This window comes from Aspergillus aculeatus (assembly GCF_001890905.1).
Source record: "Aspergillus aculeatus ATCC 16872 unplaced genomic scaffold ASPACscaffold_18, whole genome shotgun sequence".
Taxonomy (NCBI): Eukaryota; Fungi; Ascomycota; class Eurotiomycetes; order Eurotiales; family Aspergillaceae; genus Aspergillus; species Aspergillus aculeatus.
The window spans coordinates 62,332-80,025 of NW_017962993.1; the positions used below are offsets into that span (position 1 = coordinate 62,332).

At 51.0% G+C, this 17,694-nt stretch overlaps 7 protein-coding genes across 7 annotated transcripts; 4 read left to right on the forward strand and 3 right to left on the reverse strand.

The window, feature by feature from the left end:
* Positions 1 to 615: 615 nt before the first annotated feature.
* Positions 616 to 5,995, forward strand: ASPACDRAFT_54748 (putative ubiquitin fusion degradation protein (Ufd1); the record flags this gene model as incomplete). Its single annotated transcript, XM_020202919.1, has 3 exons — positions 616 to 2,229; positions 2,314 to 2,410; positions 3,759 to 5,995. The coding sequence occupies 3 exons, from the start codon at positions 616 to 618 to the stop codon at positions 5,993 to 5,995; spliced, it is 3,948 nt and encodes a 1,315-aa protein (XP_020052174.1).
* Positions 5,996 to 6,091: 96 nt separating this feature from the next.
* ASPACDRAFT_81598 (transporter YIP1) lies at positions 6,092 to 7,709 on the reverse strand. Its single transcript, XM_020205909.1, has 2 exons — positions 7,273 to 7,709; positions 6,092 to 7,157 (listed from the first exon to the last, which is right to left on the reverse strand). Exons 1-2 carry the CDS (start codon positions 7,621 to 7,623, stop codon positions 6,555 to 6,557), a joined length of 954 nt encoding a protein of 317 aa, XP_020052175.1. The 5' UTR covers positions 7,624 to 7,709; the 3' UTR covers positions 6,092 to 6,554.
* Positions 7,710 to 8,007: 298 nt separating this feature from the next.
* On the reverse strand, positions 8,008 to 9,982 carry sam50 (SAM complex subunit SAM50). Its single transcript, XM_020205910.1, has 4 exons — positions 9,857 to 9,982; positions 9,659 to 9,775; positions 9,367 to 9,553; positions 8,008 to 9,309 (listed from the first exon to the last, which is right to left on the reverse strand). The coding sequence occupies exons 1-4, from the start codon at positions 9,887 to 9,889 to the stop codon at positions 8,096 to 8,098; spliced, it is 1,551 nt and encodes a 516-aa protein (XP_020052176.1). The 5' UTR covers positions 9,890 to 9,982; the 3' UTR covers positions 8,008 to 8,095.
* Positions 9,983 to 10,064: 82 nt separating this feature from the next.
* ASPACDRAFT_126034 (ubiquitin-conjugating enzyme E2) lies at positions 10,065 to 11,651 on the forward strand. Its single transcript, XM_020196876.1, has 4 exons — positions 10,065 to 10,327; positions 10,387 to 10,466; positions 10,542 to 11,315; positions 11,453 to 11,651. Exons 1-3 carry the CDS (start codon positions 10,301 to 10,303, stop codon positions 11,263 to 11,265), a joined length of 831 nt encoding a protein of 276 aa, XP_020052177.1. The 5' UTR covers positions 10,065 to 10,300; the 3' UTR covers positions 11,266 to 11,315; positions 11,453 to 11,651.
* A 204-nt stretch (positions 11,652 to 11,855) lies between these two features.
* On the forward strand, positions 11,856 to 12,996 carry ASPACDRAFT_35583 (holocytochrome c synthase CYC3; the record flags this gene model as incomplete). The annotated part of the gene is made up of 3 exons (XM_020200136.1): positions 11,856 to 11,939; positions 11,997 to 12,667; positions 12,747 to 12,996. The coding sequence occupies 3 exons, from the start codon at positions 11,856 to 11,858 to the stop codon at positions 12,994 to 12,996; spliced, it is 1,005 nt and encodes a 334-aa protein (XP_020052178.1).
* Positions 12,997 to 13,475: 479 nt separating this feature from the next.
* On the reverse strand, positions 13,476 to 15,656 carry ASPACDRAFT_35438 (ABC1 kinase family protein; the record flags this gene model as incomplete). The annotated part of the gene is made up of 3 exons (XM_020200117.1): positions 13,476 to 13,653; positions 13,708 to 15,050; positions 15,111 to 15,656. The coding sequence occupies 3 exons, from the start codon at positions 15,654 to 15,656 to the stop codon at positions 13,476 to 13,478; spliced, it is 2,067 nt and encodes a 688-aa protein (XP_020052179.1).
* Positions 15,657 to 16,272: 616 nt separating this feature from the next.
* On the forward strand, positions 16,273 to 17,554 carry ASPACDRAFT_63851 (uncharacterized protein; the record flags this gene model as incomplete). The annotated part of the gene is made up of 2 exons (XM_020203941.1): positions 16,273 to 16,593; positions 16,652 to 17,554. 2 exons carry the CDS (start codon positions 16,273 to 16,275, stop codon positions 17,552 to 17,554), a joined length of 1,224 nt encoding a protein of 407 aa, XP_020052180.1.
* Between the last annotated feature and the right edge of the window lie 140 nt (positions 17,555 to 17,694).

Here is a 17,694-nt window from a genome sequence, read left to right on the forward strand (position 1 = left end):
CATGCGACGGAACTCACGGTGTTTCTAGACTAACCAAATTCAATCATGGTTATACACCGTTGGATGACAATATGACAATATGTCGGACAATCTCTCGGTCAGTGGATGTCGTCGTACATACGATGGCAACAGCTGTGCGGTATATCTATGCCTCCCTCCTGCTCCTGCTGTTCCCTGTCTCCCTTCTTTTCTGCTCTCTTATCCCGGACTTCCTCCACCCCGTGACCCATACACCACTCGAAACCCTCACTTTATCTTTGGTATACCTTACCAACGCTTGACATAGGGTTCGCTGATCGTCTCTGTTCGTACTGGTAAATCGGAAGCTATCCATTCTCGTGAGTAGCTTTTAGAGATTGTTTCTCATATACTCAGCCAGTCACCACCACTTCTTCTTCCTCTTCCTCTTCTTCTTGTTGTTGTTGCCATCGCTTCGCCACTCACTTATTCTTACTACAACTGTTCCCCTCCTTTATTACGCGCAATCGTCTCCTACTATATCGACCCATCCCTCGCCTTGGCTTGTTTTTCTTGCACGCGCGTCCTATTTTCTTCGCTTGCCTTCCTCTTTTCATTGGCGCATAATCAAAGTCCACGCCATTGACATTCCCTAACATGCCCGAAGGGGAATTATGGTCTACTTCAGTCACCGCCAACGATCCCGAGCATATCAAGGCCATGCCAGCCGTTCTTTTGTCCACTATCGAACTGCTGGAGATGGAACTGGCCAATGCTAGAGCTGCGCTCCAGAAACTCCAGCCCAATGCTGCCCCCGTGTTCTCACGAAGAGATGAACTCGCTCTAGGTGCGATGACTGCTTATCGCCAAAACCTCATCGGCCGCGCCCCCGATTTCTTTTACGGTACTAGTCGGTTGACCTCAAAAGAATTGGGGCTTGTGCCAGTAGTTGAGGAAGTGCTACCGGATGATGATGAGGGCAGTGACGGGGCGGCCAAGGAAGACACTGCGAAACCCCAACCCATAACTACTGTACTGCGTAAGCCGGCTACCCTCATCGATGTTTTGTCGAATAATGTGATTCTCGACCATATCGCCCCTTATTTATCGACCCCGGCTTTGTTTGCCGTGGCCTCGACCTCGCGTGTTCTTAGATCTTTGGTGATAGACACGCCATACGTTTTCCGGCATCTCGATCTGAGCCGATGTCGCGGCGCCTGCTTTGCCAATGAATTACCAGAGAACCTTGAGGCTCAGGTTGCAGAGGAAGTTCAGCTGAGTGACGCACTTACAGCGGATGGCTTCTATGCGGCACCTTTACGAGGCATCTTTGACCACCTCGAACGAAAATCAATCCTGCAAGATGTGCGGACACTGATCATGGACGGGCTATCGGTGCCGGCCGAATTGATTGCCGACATCATTCTGACAGATCGTTTCAACATCAATATTCTGTCGATAAGGGAGTGCCGGCATCTGAACGAGCGTAAGTTGATGCAGGTGCTGAACTATGCGGTCAGGCCTACACGCCCGAAAGGAACCCTGCGTTTGAAGGGGATATATCATTTTACACCCATGGCACAATCGCGTGGTGCCGTACGCAGTAACTACCGTGACTGGTGGAACTCTAGATGCTCCAGCCAAGGATCAAGCGAGCCTTCCACCCCTGGAGAAAGTCCAGTATCACGTGGCGAGCCAACGAGAGATGCATGCAGTCAAAATCCCTGGTACTACCCGTCAGGCAAGATGTTCAAGCGGAAGATAGACGAAGGGTGGGCAGAAACAATCCAGAAGTGTGAGGGTATCATTGCCTTCGACGCTGTGCTGTGTCGGGGTCCGCGGCACAATGTTGAATTGCACGATCCAAGCTTACCGAATGACGAGAGTCCCCAGCCAGAGAGTCGAATGCTTGCGCCGGCAATAGCTACTGTTGCACTTGGTCCCGGAGGATGCGATGGATGCCACTCAGTACCCGAGGGACCGGCGATTTGGGGCGAATCCCTCGAGGAGCGATTTCCTCTGCTTGCGCCACCTCCACTGCATTCATCCACAGTGGCAGCAGCGAGACGCCCTGCGTTCATTCTTGACAAGCAAGCTGCGTTAATAGCCCGGTGTACAGAATGCCTAACCGATCGCTGGTGCCATCGTTGTAATAAATGGTTTTGCACCGATTGTTTGCCACATCCAGAGCGCGTAAGAAGCAATCTCACTCCGCATCAGACTGCTACCAGAGGACCCAGAGGGGACGGTTCGAATATAGGCGGGCCTGGTGTGAGCAAGGACTGCTGGGAATGTGGCCCAACGGTGAGTGCCGTGTTTAGAGTCCAGCTAGCGCCTTTCTGATGGATTATCCAGTGTGCCATGTGCAAGGCGGAGTGCCAACGGACATGCAACACCTGCCAAGGAGTTTACTGTGTTGAGCACAATGAAGGGTGCTCATCAACCCTGGTATGTACAAAGACCCCTACTTTGATGAGGAAAGGCTGACCAAGGGGGAAGTGCGATTGGTGCAATACCAGCACACGCCATCGAGTGAGAGAGTTATATTGATTTGATTGTAACCTGGTGCTCTCAATGGTTACATCATTGTGGGTTTTTGTCAGCAAGGGAAACAGCTGAGGATTGGCTGGAATGCATTGAGAGCGATGTCACTACACCATATATATTCTCTATAGTTCGAATAGTTAACTTCCAAGATTCGTTAGCTTAGCTGACTTAACCTAACATCAACTTGTCACTCAGTGGTTGATTAACAGTAGCTTAGTAAATACTACAGAGTAACGTAATCGGGAAGCGAACCCGGCACCTCTGTATCACATATAAAAAAGGCCTTTTTCCAACCCTTATATCTTAAAAACCACGCTATCAAATAGTTTCAAATTATGCTTATAGAAAGAGTATAGTAGTTTCAATCTATATCTAAAATTTTAAGAAGATTTGATAACCTAACATTATTATATACCAGTTTTATTTAAATACTTAAAAATTACTGTGTATTTTATTTTACTTTGGTAAAAAATATTTTAAAGAAGCTGAGAATCTTCATATAAATTAACTATATATATATAGAAGTAATATTTATTTCAAAAGAATTTAGACAATAAATAGTGGAAAAATAAAAAGGATTAAAAGTAGGCTCTTTTATATAGAATACAGACATGCCGGTTCGCTTGCAGTGCCGGTTCGCTTACCGATTACGTTAGTTAACTAACTACCTAGTAGCTACCTAACCAAGTCTTGTTGCCAATCAGGATGACAAATCCCCGACCTCTTTCTAGAAGGCCCTCGGTACATCGGTTCTCTCTTGCTCTCAGGAATCATTGCTCTCCTACTATTGCCTGCAACCCGCACCCACCCTTTTGAAGTTGCGTGTTGGCAAATTATCTAATCTCGAAGATGACGGGGGTAATGTTTATCAAGCAATCTCCACCCATCCATCACTTCCTCCTGATCCCCACTCTCCGCTTTGGCTGCTTTGCCCATAAGGCACCCCGCTAGGACTAAACATCACATTTACTCACCACCGACGAATACTGTCCTACGAATACTGTCCTACGAAAACTGTCCTACGAAAACTGTCCTACGAAAACTGTCCTACGAAAACTGTCCTACGAAAACTGTCCTACGAAAACTGTCCTACGAAAACTGTCCTACGAAAACTGTCCTACGAAAACTGTCCTACGAATACTGTACCTACACAGTACATACTGAGTTTAAGGCTATGGCCTCCGATCAGGGCTCTCTACATTGGTCAGCGCAATTGACTGTCACACCTTTCGATCTCACCCCTCAACTTTCAGGTGATAAAATCACACTGCCCCAGTCGGCTCTGGAGCAACTCCTTGCCGCGGCCCCGCTTCAAGACACCGTCTCGCCTGCTCCTGCGCATCCTTTCACCACCGCCTTCGACCCCTTCAATCCCTACACATTTGAGACCGAGTTGCGAGCACGCGATCGCGCCACAGAGCGCCAACATCAGCTACCTCAACCGCTGACATTCCGCATCGTGAATTCTCAAAATGACCGCGTGGTCTATGCGGGTATTCGAGAATTTTCCTCAAGGGAAAATGAGATCGGATTGAGCACCTTCCTACGAGGCGCTCTCGGATTGGACAATTCCCCGCCATTACCTTTAGAAGAAAATGCTGCCTCGAACATGCCAGAGAAGTCCCCATCTGCTACAGTGACGGTGCACGCACATCAGTTACCGAAGGGCACGTATGTGCGCTTGCGCCCGCTTGCAGCCGGATACGATCCGGAAGACTGGAAGGCCCTGTTGGAGCGGGTGCTACGTGACAGCTATACGACTCTTACTATCGGCGAGGTCTTGAACGCAGTTAGCGGCCAGGGTGAGCCGTTCCGTTTTCTGGTCGACAAGGTGGAACCTGAGGGCCCCGGAATATGTGTTGTGGATACGGATCTGGAAGTTGACATTGTTGCTTTGACTGAGGATCAAGCAAGAGAAACTTTACAGAAACGGCTAGAAAGGTCATCTCACAGCATGGGCAGTAAGAATGGTACTTCTCCGGGCGGTGAACTCCACATTGGCCATTCGGTCACTGGCCAACTAGCACCGGGTGATTATGTCGATTACGAGCTTGCCAGATGGGATCGTAGAGCACCCCTCGAAATTCGTGTTGAAGGTCTTGACGATGCAGATGTGTACGTTTTCGCCAGCCCACTTTCCGCTCGTCAAAGGAACCGACCAAGGGTGGACGAACATGTTTTTGGTGACTTCTCAACGCAATTTTTGAAGCGACTGAAGATCCAACCAACAAATACCGAGCTCGAGAGCGCCGATGCTCTATACATCTCGGTTCATGTCTTGATGCCTTACGCCTCCTCGATACAAGGTTCCGGGGCAAGCCCACCGGTGTCTTACAAGCTGCAGCTCTCAAATGGCACGGCAATCGAGGAAGACGGGCCTCATGTGCGCGAGGGTCCAAGTGATCATGAGCCTGAGGACGTGCAGTGTAAGAACTGCCGCCAGTGGGTGCCACAGCGGACCCTGGTGCTTCACGAGAATTTTTGTCTCCGGAACAATGTGTATTGCCCTCAATGCCATAATGTCTTTCAGAAGCGTTCTCCCGAATGGCATGACCATTGGCACTGTCCACATGATCCATCTTATGGAAACAGTCCTTTGGACAAGCAAAAGCACAATGACCTCTTCCATACCCAGCATTCTTGCCGCGCTTGTGGATACCAGGCAGTGAGCCTCCCGCGCCTTGCCCAACATCGCACGACTGTTTGCCCAGCCAAGCCTATCCTCTGCCAATTCTGCCACCTTGTGGTGCCCCAACGGGGCGAGTCAGATCCTAGCATGGAAGATCCAGAAGTTTTAGTTTCTGGTCTTACCCCGCACGAGCTGGTGGATGGAGGACGGACCACGGAATGCCATTTATGCAACAAGATTGTTCGAATGCGGGATCTAAAGACTCACCTACGCCATCACGATCTGGAGCGTTTGTCTCGGCCCCCACCTCGGATCTGTTTGAACGAGAACTGCGGCCGGACTCTGGTCGGCCGCGGGACGCAGAATGCGAATCACCTGGGCCTATGCAGCATTTGCTTTGGTCCACTTTATGTGGACACTTATGATCCAGAGGGAAAGGCTTTGCGACGACGCATTGAGCGTCGGTATCTTTCTCAGATGTTGTCAGGGTGCGGTAAATCCTGGTGTCAGAATGATTATTGCAAGACAGGGAAGCAAGCTAGGCAGCCTAGCGAATCATTCACTCCGACAAGTGCTGCAGCCATCCTCGCGGCAGTGCGGCCATTGATCGACGCAGTCAATCTTCAAGGCTATACGCCGAATACAGCGTCTTTCCACCTATGTACGGATCAAGTAGGCCAGCAACGACGCTCGCTCGCGGAATTACTCGCCGCAGAAGCTGCAGCAGGAGAGGGGAAATCTTATGACCTGGCATGGTGTGTTGCTGCCGTCGAAGCTTCTGCAGGCAATCTTGATCGATCGCGCGAGTGGCTGGACAACTGGGCTCCGGCTCGTGGCGAGAAAACAAGTATGTTCACGTAGATAGCCAATTCATTAAGCTAAAGCATGAAATCACAATAAGATTAGTCTTGCTACCTTTGGCACATAAATTAGAGGGTTTGGGGGCCCAACTTTCTTCTAATTCCTTTATTTCGACCACTATCCTGCACCGAATGGGTCCAATCAACACTCGGGTGTAGATCAGCGCGAGATCATCAATAGTGGCAACCTAAGGTATGTCCGACCCAGACCTGTGATGACACTAAAATGCGGAGTCGTACTAGAGTGGTGGGGACTGGACAAGGGGTTTGCGAAGTATAATTTTTTTTTACCAGAGTAACTAAAGACCCGTCAATCAAGGAAGGTCCAAGTACACCGCTAGCTCAGAAACTCGAAGATGCACTTATGGTATAACTAAAGCAGCGAGAGAAATCATGATAATCATACAAATCTGCCGCGAAGCCAACCAAGCGGTGCCTTCGCTGCGAAGGTGCGGTTCGACTTGCAAACAGCCTGAGTGCAACGCCTAGTCGTTCCAATGTATAGAATTTGATGGCCGCGCCTCCAGTGTGCGCCCCGGTTATCGATTCCGTAGTCTCGGTCAGGCAGCGCCCGTCTTAGCAGCCAGGGTACCACTTCCTCGGGAGGAGAAGATTCCCATGATACCGAAGACCACATAGAACAGTGCCAGCGGATACGCCACCAGGCCTCTCATGCCGCGCATACGGGCGACGGCGCAGAACATGCCCGAGGAGCTGTAGGTGCACCAGCCAACGGCGGCGGTGGTCAGGAGATAGCCGAACATGGTATCCATGGGGATGAGGATCCCGACCAAGCTCGTCAGCACCAAAGGCAAGAAGCAATAGCCAAGTACGCTGGCGGAGCGGGGGAAGGTCAGGGTTGCAGAGAAATGGCCGGCGGCCGGGGCGTCCGACATGGTGGGTTTGTGGTGCGGGGAGTAGTTGGTGGGATCGGCGGCGTTGGCCACGGGAACCGCGTCGAGCGCGGGCGACATCAAGCTGAGAATCAGGTGCAGGGCAACCGTGCCGAATACTGCGACGCCGTAGATATATCCATAAAAGACCTTGCCGGACAGCAGGAGGAATGTGCCGTAAAGTACGATATAAAGTAGCGCGCCGTAGAGGTCGCTGTCGTCCATCAGGTGCTGATCAATGCGAGCAAAGGGATTCAAGACGGTCAATGTCTAAACATACAGCATCAATGGTATTGCAGGTCAGTCAGAGATGTTCTTCAAGATAGCGGCCTTGTTTTCTTTCTTTCTTTCTTTCTTTCTTTTTATGCGTCATGACATCCATTACCTTCGTGCGAATGTGTTCAAAATTGACTCCCAGTTCCTCCAGAAGCGGTGGCTCCCCATCGTACCCTTCTGTTCCAAACGCAGCAAGCCACCCCGTCCGTAAACCGCCCTGTTCACCCATCCTGCCGCTCACTCCTGCAGATGGAGAGCCGAAGCCGCCATATCCGCTTCCCACCCCTCCGACGGGATAAGCTTGGGCGGACGGATTAGAGGGACCTCCAAAGCCTCCATAAGAAGCTTGAGAAGGGGTTGTATGGCCGGACACAGACTGGTAGGATGTTGGGTAGAATTGAAGGTTCTGCGCAGAGGCCTGCGCTCCGTAAGGCTGTTGCTGCGGGTAATACTGGGCCATTGCGGCCAAGGTCAGGAGGAAATGCGGGAGGAGAGGAGAGGAGAGGTTTTGTGAAGAAAGACGCTGATGTTTTATTCCGCAGCCACTGAAGATGAGTTTGGTCGGCGAGTAAATGGCAAGTTTTGTGAGTGGATTAGGGAAATTGAGGTAAATGATGTATGAGAGATAGGCAAGAAAGAACAGCTGGCTGGCGGTGATGAAAGATGGGGGCCTTACTGGTGCCTGAGGTGTGTAGTTGTACGGTACCCGGCAAGCTGGCGACCCACTTCGACATACGGAGTAAGGTAGAGTCGATTTGAAATGGAATCAGCTTATCTAATTTATGAGTTCTAGGAATGGACGGAGTACAGTACAGTGGTAACAGTGCATAGATAAACAATGGCACGGTCTCAAAATGCTTGATTTAGGCTGCTAGAGAATATAACAGCATTCTTCTATTCAAAATGCTACAATACATCGCTTTGGCTTAATTTTACAGGAAGTTAATGCCGATTCCCATTTGAAGGCCCTTGCGGCCTTCTTCAGCTTTACGCAACACCAGTGGCAGGGAGAAGTTCAACTCAAATCTGGCAACTGGATGAGCATAAACCAGTCCGACACCCGCCGCAACGCTGGGCAAACCATTTGCCAGCTCGGAGATGGTCGATACCATGGCATCTTTCACCTCACCACTGGAAGTGGGGACATTCTTGTCAGCCGTGCGAAGTGGCAGAAGACGACCACCGTTCACAAATGCTTGTAGACGGAAAGGCTTGTCGGCACCCACTCTCGGGAGTGGAAGCAGCAAATTGGCACTTCCCGCAGCATACACGTCTCCTCCAACCGCATCCGCTCCATCATGAGGTCCGAGGCCGCAAAGACGGAACCCACGCACATCTGTGGGGCCTCCCAGCAGGAAACGGTCGTTAACTCTAGATAATTGCGGTTGAGAATCCGAATCAAGCCCGAGAGGGTACAAAAGTCCCGCACGGAATCCAGTTGTGAAACTGACGCCACTGTCGCCCTTGAGACCAGGGATGGGGACGGGTACTGCAGCTTGTGTTTCGATCTCCGACTTCCAGAAAGAGACATCACCCTTGAGCGGACCCCAGCCAGCTACCTCATTGAAGACCTTGGCATAGTAGCCCCGCGACGGAAGGAGCGCATTATCCCTCCGGTCCTTAGTCCAGCTGTGGAAGACGCTGCTCTTCACGCTGTCTCCGGCGTCGGCACGAACAGTAGAGGATGAATTTTCGGAAAGGCCAGTCATTTGTCTCCAGAAACCGTTGTATCCAAATTCATGGTGGTGTCCGGACGAGCTCATCCAGCGAAGTTTGCTCCATCCGCCTTTCAGGACCTCCTCGTGGCTTGCCCAAGACTTTTGTGTGGCACTGGCAATTCCACCAAGCTCCAAGCGGAAATCGGGGTCGCTGAGAAGTGGGGTGTCGAAGGTGGCCTGGTATGCGGATCTTGTCCTGGTGCCCAGTGAAGCATTCAAGTTCAGGTTCTCTGCACCTCCAAACAAATTACGCCAAAGAAGGTTACCATAAGCGGACCCTTCAGTGTTTCCAAGATCAGTACCCGTCTTGAGCAAGACGCGAGACTTCTCCTTGACCGACAGCAGGACATCAATGGTCGGGAGACCAGTTTGCGGGTCAGCCGGTGATGACTGATCGAGATATACCGAGATCGGCTGTTGAAAGACATCTGTAGCCGAATTAGAATCTAACTTATAGCATAGAATGATACAAGGGAACAACCCACCAAACCTGCCAAGCTTGTCCGCACGTGCCGATACTTCCTGCAAGGCTTCCGAGAGCGTATAGGGTCTAGTATGATTGCTGCTAAGCAGAGGGTTGAATATCTGCTCCAAAAAGCTTCTGCGCGTATGGCGAGCACCATGAACCTGCACTGAAGAGATGACACATGGTAGAGTGGAATTTTGGTCGATCTGATGCCATCATGAACAGCCGCGTTAGTCATTCGTTGCTGATTTGCCCGGGCTTTCTGGCCCAAGGCAGAGCAAGTCGAGGGCAGACGAGTCTGCGAGACTGACCAATTCACCGAGACGATTTTGTGCCTTCTCATAGATCGCTCTGACCCGTTCATTGACAGCTTTCTGCTGCTCTTCCTGCACTTTTGGGTCGGTACGTTGTTGTAGACGCTCGAAGATCTAGAATCGCGAAAGTCGAGCACGTCGTCAGTCCAAGCGCTTTGTGATAGTCAGTGGGACAGAAAGAAGGAATTGACTGACATCTCCGTCATCGGCGGAAAGTGGAGAAGACATTGCTGCGGCGGCAATGGCCAAACGAGAGAGCTTGCTTGCTTCCTTCGCTTTTCCACTTTGGCACGGTGATGCGAAGACCTCGGACGGACTGAGGCGATCCTCCCGCGCACGTGACCAGTGGTCTGAAGGATGGGGAGAGGGAGGGGCGCTTAACTTATAGTTAAGTTAGTTGTTAGTTAGCCTTTCGGGTCGTCCAGCCGCTGCTCCAGACTACTGACGTTTCATCCTTTCTGTGTCTTAACCAACATTCACTTTCATAAGCAATCTGCCTGCATTATACAAAAAGGAGAACTGTCTTGCGTCCTGATTTGTTTTTTACCTTCTTTCTTTCTTTCTCTTCTGACCCCTATCCATCTCTCATTTGCAATAGCCCGACGTGCGTCGCACGGCCGTCGCTACGAACTATACAGCATGGCGACCAAGGCAGCCTACAAACGGGTGGGTCGATTACACCCTGCTTGCGGCCATTTATGCAGTCTCGTCTAATCTTAAAGCAGCTCACTCGCGAATATCAAAATATTCAGAAGAATCCCCCGCCATACATCGTTGCCCACCCCTCAGAAACCAACATCCTCGAGTGTGTACCCCTCACTCCGTGATTTGGCTCGAGCCGTTCATTCTTGAATTAATGCTGATATAAATTTCTGATCAGGTGGCATTACATCCTCACCGGCCCTCCGGGTACGCCTTACGAAAATGGTCAATACTGGGGTACTCTGATGTTCCCCCCTGAATACCCATTTGCGCCACCCGCCATCCGCATGCACACCCCGAGTGGTCGGTTCCAACCATCCACTCGCCTTTGCCTCAGCATCAGCGACTTCCATCCAAAGTCATTCAACCCGGCCTGGGAGGTGTCCACGATTCTGATTGGACTGCTCTCTTTCATGACAAGCGAAGAGATGACCACTGGGAGCGTGAGTGCTTCGGAGGCGGAACGGAGGGTGCTAGCTGCACGGTCAAGATGGTGGAATTCCACCGGTGGAGGCTCTCACATCAGTGCTACACCTGGAGTCATTCCTTCTGCCAAAGGAATCAACAATGTCAAGGCTGGAGATGGTGGATTGAAATTCCGTACGGAATGGCCAGAGCTCGACCACGAGAATTGGAGATGGATGAAAGACAGCCGCATCGACACGAACACAGGCCAGCTTCTACCGGACCCCAATACTGCCACCAAATGCTCCCCAGAAACCAGTGCTCTCCGCAGACGGCCCAACGGTAGTGCTCCAGGTTTGGGAGTTGTTGTGGAGGGTGGCCATGTCGCGCGAGAAGCTGGCCAAAGCTGGGTTCGCCGCAAGAAGATTTGGCTAGGCTTCGCCATCGTCTTCGGGTATGCGCTGCTTACAAGGCTGGTGAACGATGTCCAGGGATGAGCCGCTTAAATACCTCTTTTCCAATTCAAAGAAATTTGGGCCGATTCCGTGTGAGTAATGCCTTCACCCTCAACACACTTTGTTTTTTCGATCACCTTTGTCCAAAGTAAAGGGCATAACGTCTTATCCATTTAATTGACTCGGGGGGAGAGTTTTTGTGGGCTTATGTGATTCCATGTTTGTGTAGGGCGTTCGAAGAATGGCAAGGCGTCATTTGATCACAACTGGAATATTGTTCTAGATCTTCAAGAGCTTTGCATCACAATTGCTACTCAAAGTTGCGAAACTGTACATATACATTATAGCGAGAGCAAGAATGATAGATCTCGAGATACCTGCATTGCATATCGGTTACTAATAATTGGTCGCCAAACTACAGACATCACGTGGGCGGCGGGCGGCGGGCGGCGGGCGGGCGGGATTTCCTCCGGATTTCAAATCTAGGAAAAAGTTGGTTTTTTCTGTGACGCCAGTTTCTGTTGACCGTTCGCAGATACTAATAACAAGGCCTTGCTTGACATCGTCGGCATCATCTCTGTCTATTTCAGCTACCACCCCTTGTCATCTCTACCGGCATATTTTCTTACAGCATGGGCTGGTTCTGGGCAGATACACAACCCAAGCCTACTCCCGCGGCTCCGAACCCGCTGGCGGCCTCCGACGCCTCGCCTCCGGTATGTCTATTTTGCGACGCTAAGGAACATGTCAAAATCACTAATACTCGTGCCTAGCCGGGGTGTCCCATGCACGTTTCCACTACTACTTCTGCTTCGCCGACTCCAGCTGCTTCGGAGGCACCAAGTGCCTGTCCGGTCCGACCTACTGACTCCCCTTTCTATGCGCCACCCAAGCCGCAATCTCCAGGAAATCAAACACCACCCCCACCATCCGCTACCCCAGGCGAGACGAAGTCCACTCTTTCAAAACTGAATCCTCTGAATTATATGTTCGCTTCTATCTCCCAGGAAAAAGCTCCCAACCAGACCGTAGATCTTCCCGTGGAACGAGAACTTTCATCCATCCCAAGATCAGACACCGAAGGCAACTGGGAATACCCTTCTCCGCAACAGATGTACAATGCCATGCTTCGCAAGGGCTATACCGATACTCCACAGGATGCTGTCGAGGCGATGGTTGCCGTCCATAACTTTCTGAATGAGGGTGCCTGGGACGAGATCGTGCGATGGGAGCGCATTTTTTCCAAGGGCCTCGCGGAGGGCTGGGAGAAGTGCCGACGTGGAGAAGAGAACCTCGCAATGGAGGAACTCAGGGAACAGATCTCTGGCTCTTCCCAGCAGACCCCTGCGCCGCGGCTCATCCGGTTCCAGGGCCGGCCTCAGGAGCTGACGCCCAAGGCACGGATTCTTCAAGCCCTAGGCTGGATTTATCCGGCTAAGTTTGAGTTAGTATTCCCCCACACTGTTGTTCGCCATTCATGCGCGTCCTTGTCTTTTACTAATACTATCGTTCTCTTACTGCAGATCAAGCCCGCCCTTTGATAGACACGACTGGTTTGTTATGCGACAGACCCCAGCGGGCCCGAAGGAGGTTCGTTATGTTATCGACTACTATTCCGGCCCACCGGAACCCAATGGGGAACCAGTTTTCTTCCTCGATATCAGACCCGCTCTGGACTCACCGACCGCTGCCGTTGAGCGGCTGATGAGATGGGGAGGAGATGTTTGGTGGCGAGCTAGCGGCGCCTCAGTTCGAGAGAATGGCGGAAACTAACCGATCGTGAATGTGGTTCTCAATGTTGAATATCTTGGATCTTTTGCACCGGTATACACTCCGAGAAGGCGCGGGCGTCTGACCAATCGTCCTACTCTATGGGACTGTTCTCCTGTTTTCTGTGGCTTTTCATTTATCACACCCCTCTCATGTATCATGTATCCTTTACTACCTTCCGCCGTGAGCTCCTTCAACGGTCAAGTTGTCCATGGAGGACAACGACCGCAATGATTTCTTGTACTCGGCTCAGGTACAATTTTCGCATTTCTTTATTTGGCGCCGAGGATTTATACTTCGTTCTGGAATCTATTTTACATGTATTATAGAGTACGTTCTGAATTTGTTAATGCGGAGGTTGCATCGCGATTTGTATTCGTCGTGGTTCATATTCTATCCATGCTCTGAGTATCAATAAGATTACGCGATTCTGTACATCAGTGCCGAGGTCTTGCTGTTGACCTTCTGATTCCGATCTCTCTTCAGATGTTGGGGGACAGCAAGTCATATTTGACGCACTGTTCAACGCTGTCGATGCTGCTCTGCAGCAGTTCACGCGCTTCAAGTCCAACCCAAATACGGAGCATAGACACATCCCCGGACCGAACGGATTTCAGGGAAGTGACATTCGAACCGAGTTTTCGCAGTATTGGCAGGGCACTATCGGCTGCATCAGTATAGAAGCTTTGTGCGTCATTCATCGGACAGGCCCACCTTTTGAATAGATCGAGGTCCGGGTCCAAGTTCCGGCCAATACCTTCGAGAAGAAGACAGGAGATGACGACATTGACAAAATCCCCTTCCATCCGAACATGATGACTTCGGACCATGGACAGCACCTCACTCAAAACATCGCCAATTTTGACGCTGCCCAGTGCGAACGTCCGCGACTTGACGTTCAAGACCAGATGCTCCATTCTCAATGCGAAGTAATGAGGGTCAATCACAGCTTCTGGCTGGCGGCAGCGCTCAACCATAAGCTCACCCGCTCGGTATCCATCGAACTCGGCAATCGCGCGAAACAAATCGATGAAATTTTTGCGGTTGAGGTCGTTTAATTGAGTCACGAGTCCGGTATCAATAAAGATAAGTTGTGGTCGATATCCTTCTGCGTTCAACTGATCAAGTACCGACTCCCAGTCGCGCCGATTACCGGCATGCGGTCGCAGCCGAGCAAGCACAGACTCTGTGACATCAACCTCGGCTGTAGTTGGCGCATCCGATGCACGGCTTTTGTTGCGGAGGGACAGGTCCAATTCACTTGGCTGATAGAATCGTACCATGATGTTTCCTGGGTGTAAATCAGCGTGGACAAAGTTGTCAATCAATAGCATGTGAAGAAATGCATCCAGGCCCTCATTGGCGATTTCCCGTTGATAAACCCCTCCGCCGACGTCAAGGAAGGTCGAGAGGGGGATTCCCTGGGCGAACTCTTCCACGAGCACCTCTCGGGTCGAATAGTCTATGTACGGATAAGGAAACCAGGCTGTAGTCCGGGTTCTGAATTTCTCCCGAAACATGACCAGGTTTGCTGCTTCGATCCTCAAATCGAGCTGCAGCTTCATCATCTCTCCAAATTGGTTGACTTCGTCCGGCAAAGACAACCAGTGCATTGTAGGAATGGCATTGATCACCGAGGCAAAGAAGGACATGATCTTCAAGTCCCTATGGATCATGCGCTCCACCTTGGGATGCAGCACTTTGACGGCTACGTATGACGAAGGAACCCGCTGGGGGCTGCTCTTGACCAATGCCTCGACATTCTTTCGGACTTTCCCCCGTAAACCGGACGGTTGACCGTCGAACTCATCATCGTCTGTTCCCGCGAGGTTGGGTTTCAATTTTGCTTTATAGACCTGAGCGATGGCCCCTACTCCTAGGGGCTCTTCATAAAATTCTTCGAAGATATCTTCGAAGGGCAGGTTGTTGAAGGCCTTACTTATGATCTTCTTGGTCTGGCGTAACGAGTGTGCAGGCGCATTCGAGTGGAGAGAAGACATGATGTCACAGAGATCGGGAGGAAAGATGTCGGTACGTGATGCTGCCCATTGTCCGAGCTAAAGAAGAGACGTCTGTTACAAAGTGTAGCAAACAAAAGTATACGGCTTGGGACTTACCTTGATGAACGCTGGGCCTGCACGTTCCATGGACCGCACTAGGAACTTGTACCACCAAATGGTCCCCAACGGCACCGCTTCCCGATTCTTCCCATGTCCTCCAAGGCATAAGATGGGTGCCGTGAACACGACAGGCAGGAAAATGATGAGCAGGTGGACAAAGCGAAAACCGGTAGCTATCGGATCGTATACGAAGCGATACCCGTAAAGTACCAAGGTTTGCCAAAGCCTCGACAAACCCCTTGCTTCCTCGTCGACTTTCTTCTGGATCTCTCGGCGTGAGACTTCGAGCATCTGCATCTCACTTGTCTTGCCGCGTTCCCCGTTCCCTTCCTCGGCAAGCTTCAAAAATGCCCCCGGAGCCAGCGCAGCAAGGAGTACCCTCCGACATCCAGGGGTATTTCCTGAATGTCTCGAACCGGATTGTCGCGACCATATTGACTGACGGCCGAAGCGCGGTCGAGATAAATGGGGAAAGCGGGATAGTAGCGGCGGGCCTCTACCACGACACACAATGAAGCGGCCAAAGAGGACGGCCGTCCTCATATTCTCATATAGAAAAGTTTCGAGTAGCGGATAGAACTGTCATTGAAGAGCAAGATAGAGGGCCCCTGTGAGCATAATGATAAGAGGGGAACGGCCATCAGGGTTAGAGAAGAAGGGAAGAAGAGCAGAGTGAGTGAGTGAGAATTGGAGCTGCGCGGGCGGCGGCCAGTGGCCGAGCACGTGGTTGCGACGTCATCGTCATCATCGTCATCACCAACATCAACAACACCAGAATGGTCAACCGACAAACTACATAGTACTACTCATATGTAGTACTATGTAAGTATTAAGCGATATGACTGACCCTTGGTTCTGGAATCTTTCGGTCCATACCCGCTTTTTCCGATCATCAGCAAAAGAGATTTGTCAATTTGTCACGGGGAACTCTCCTCTCGCTCGACTCGGTTGACTCGGCAAAAAGTCCAAATCCGGCTGTCATGCGTTTACTCGGCATGAACTATCGACGAAAACAGGTCTCTGTCTCTGTTTTTGCGGTAACCGTATTCTATTTCATAGAGCCCACTGCACTCGAAGTCGCTCGATAGCTTTCTACCTAAACCAAGCTCTGCGGAAATGTGAAGATATTTCAAGTCAATCTGATCATTCGATCTCAAACATGGGCCATTCTGACTACAAACGTGATCCCGAATCGCTTCGTGACATTGCGCCGAAACGCCCTTGGTGGACGCCCTTCTCGATATGCCTCACCTTCCTGTGCCTTTGTCTGCTCAGGGTCATAATAGTCCCTCACTGCTTCGGCCGATGGTCTTTTAGCTGGGACATCATACCTAGACTCGGAAAGAACAGTTCGCTCGCTCCCTTCTATGCCTACTCCGAAGGCTCGGGTAAATTCGACAAGCCCCAGGGCTTTGATATCGTTGCCTTGGTTCCGTTCCGCCATTGGCAGCGCACCGAGATTCTGAATTGTTATTTGCAAGTGAGTAAGGACCGCTTTCTGTAGGGCCAGAAATTTATCGGCTTACTTGGACCGCAAGAACAATCTCGTTTCCAACCATGGTCTCGTTGACCAAGTCGTGTTTCTGCCCCAAACGAAGAATACGAGGGGGATGGAATGGCTCGCATCGATAGTCGAGCAGAACCCATTGTACACGCTCGCGCAGGGAGAGCCCGGTTCGCAACGGGATCGACTGAAGAAGGACACACTGTACATTTGGATCGATGGCGACATCGTGTTTCTAGAAGACCATACGATTTCGACGGTCGTCAAGACCAAACTCGAACACTCCGATCTGTCCTTGGTTTCGGCGAACGTCATCAACGAAGCAGCCTTGGAGGCCCTCCATAGCCATGCCAGCGTCGCCTTGCCTTATCTCCCGGAGCTGAGCCCCACGCAGTCGTCATCCGAGGTCGACATGCACGATTGGCGTGCCTCTCATCTCCCGCCATGGCAGGGGCCCAATTATTTTACCGCGAAGAAGGATTTCGCTCCGCCCTTCACCAGCCACCGATGGCTCCTTTCGGGCTACAGCAACTATAGCCGCACTCCCATCAGTATGTCGAAGTACTCTCCGGAAGGGCCTAGTATGCATCACTGGACTGTCAACGCTCAGCAACATTACTCTTTTCTGCACCACTTAGAGCTGAATCATCTCAATCGGTACAAATTCCCCATGTGGAGTGTGCCGTCAACAAACGTCAGCCTGAACTTCCTTTGCTTCTGGGGCAGTGTCGCAACGGGTCGGTTGCTCACGGAGTTTGATGGCATGACATTTTTGGAAACCCTCGCAGACGACCAAAGGGGAAAAAATAGTATAATTGATGGGAAAGGATTGGCTGTACACTATTCAAGCAGCCAGGGTCCGGAGGGTCTAGATTCTACTGATTTGCTCAAACGATATCAATCTTTTGCAGAAGAGGCTGTCTGTAAAGGCATATAGGCTCTCTGTGGCCGGGATTTAACTAGAGCAGCACCATGGGTGTTCTATTCAGAAATTATTGGTGGACTGAAATGCACATTTAGGATCGACGATAGATGTCGAAAAGTTTAAGTCCAAGCCTTGATGTGGGTATATGAGCA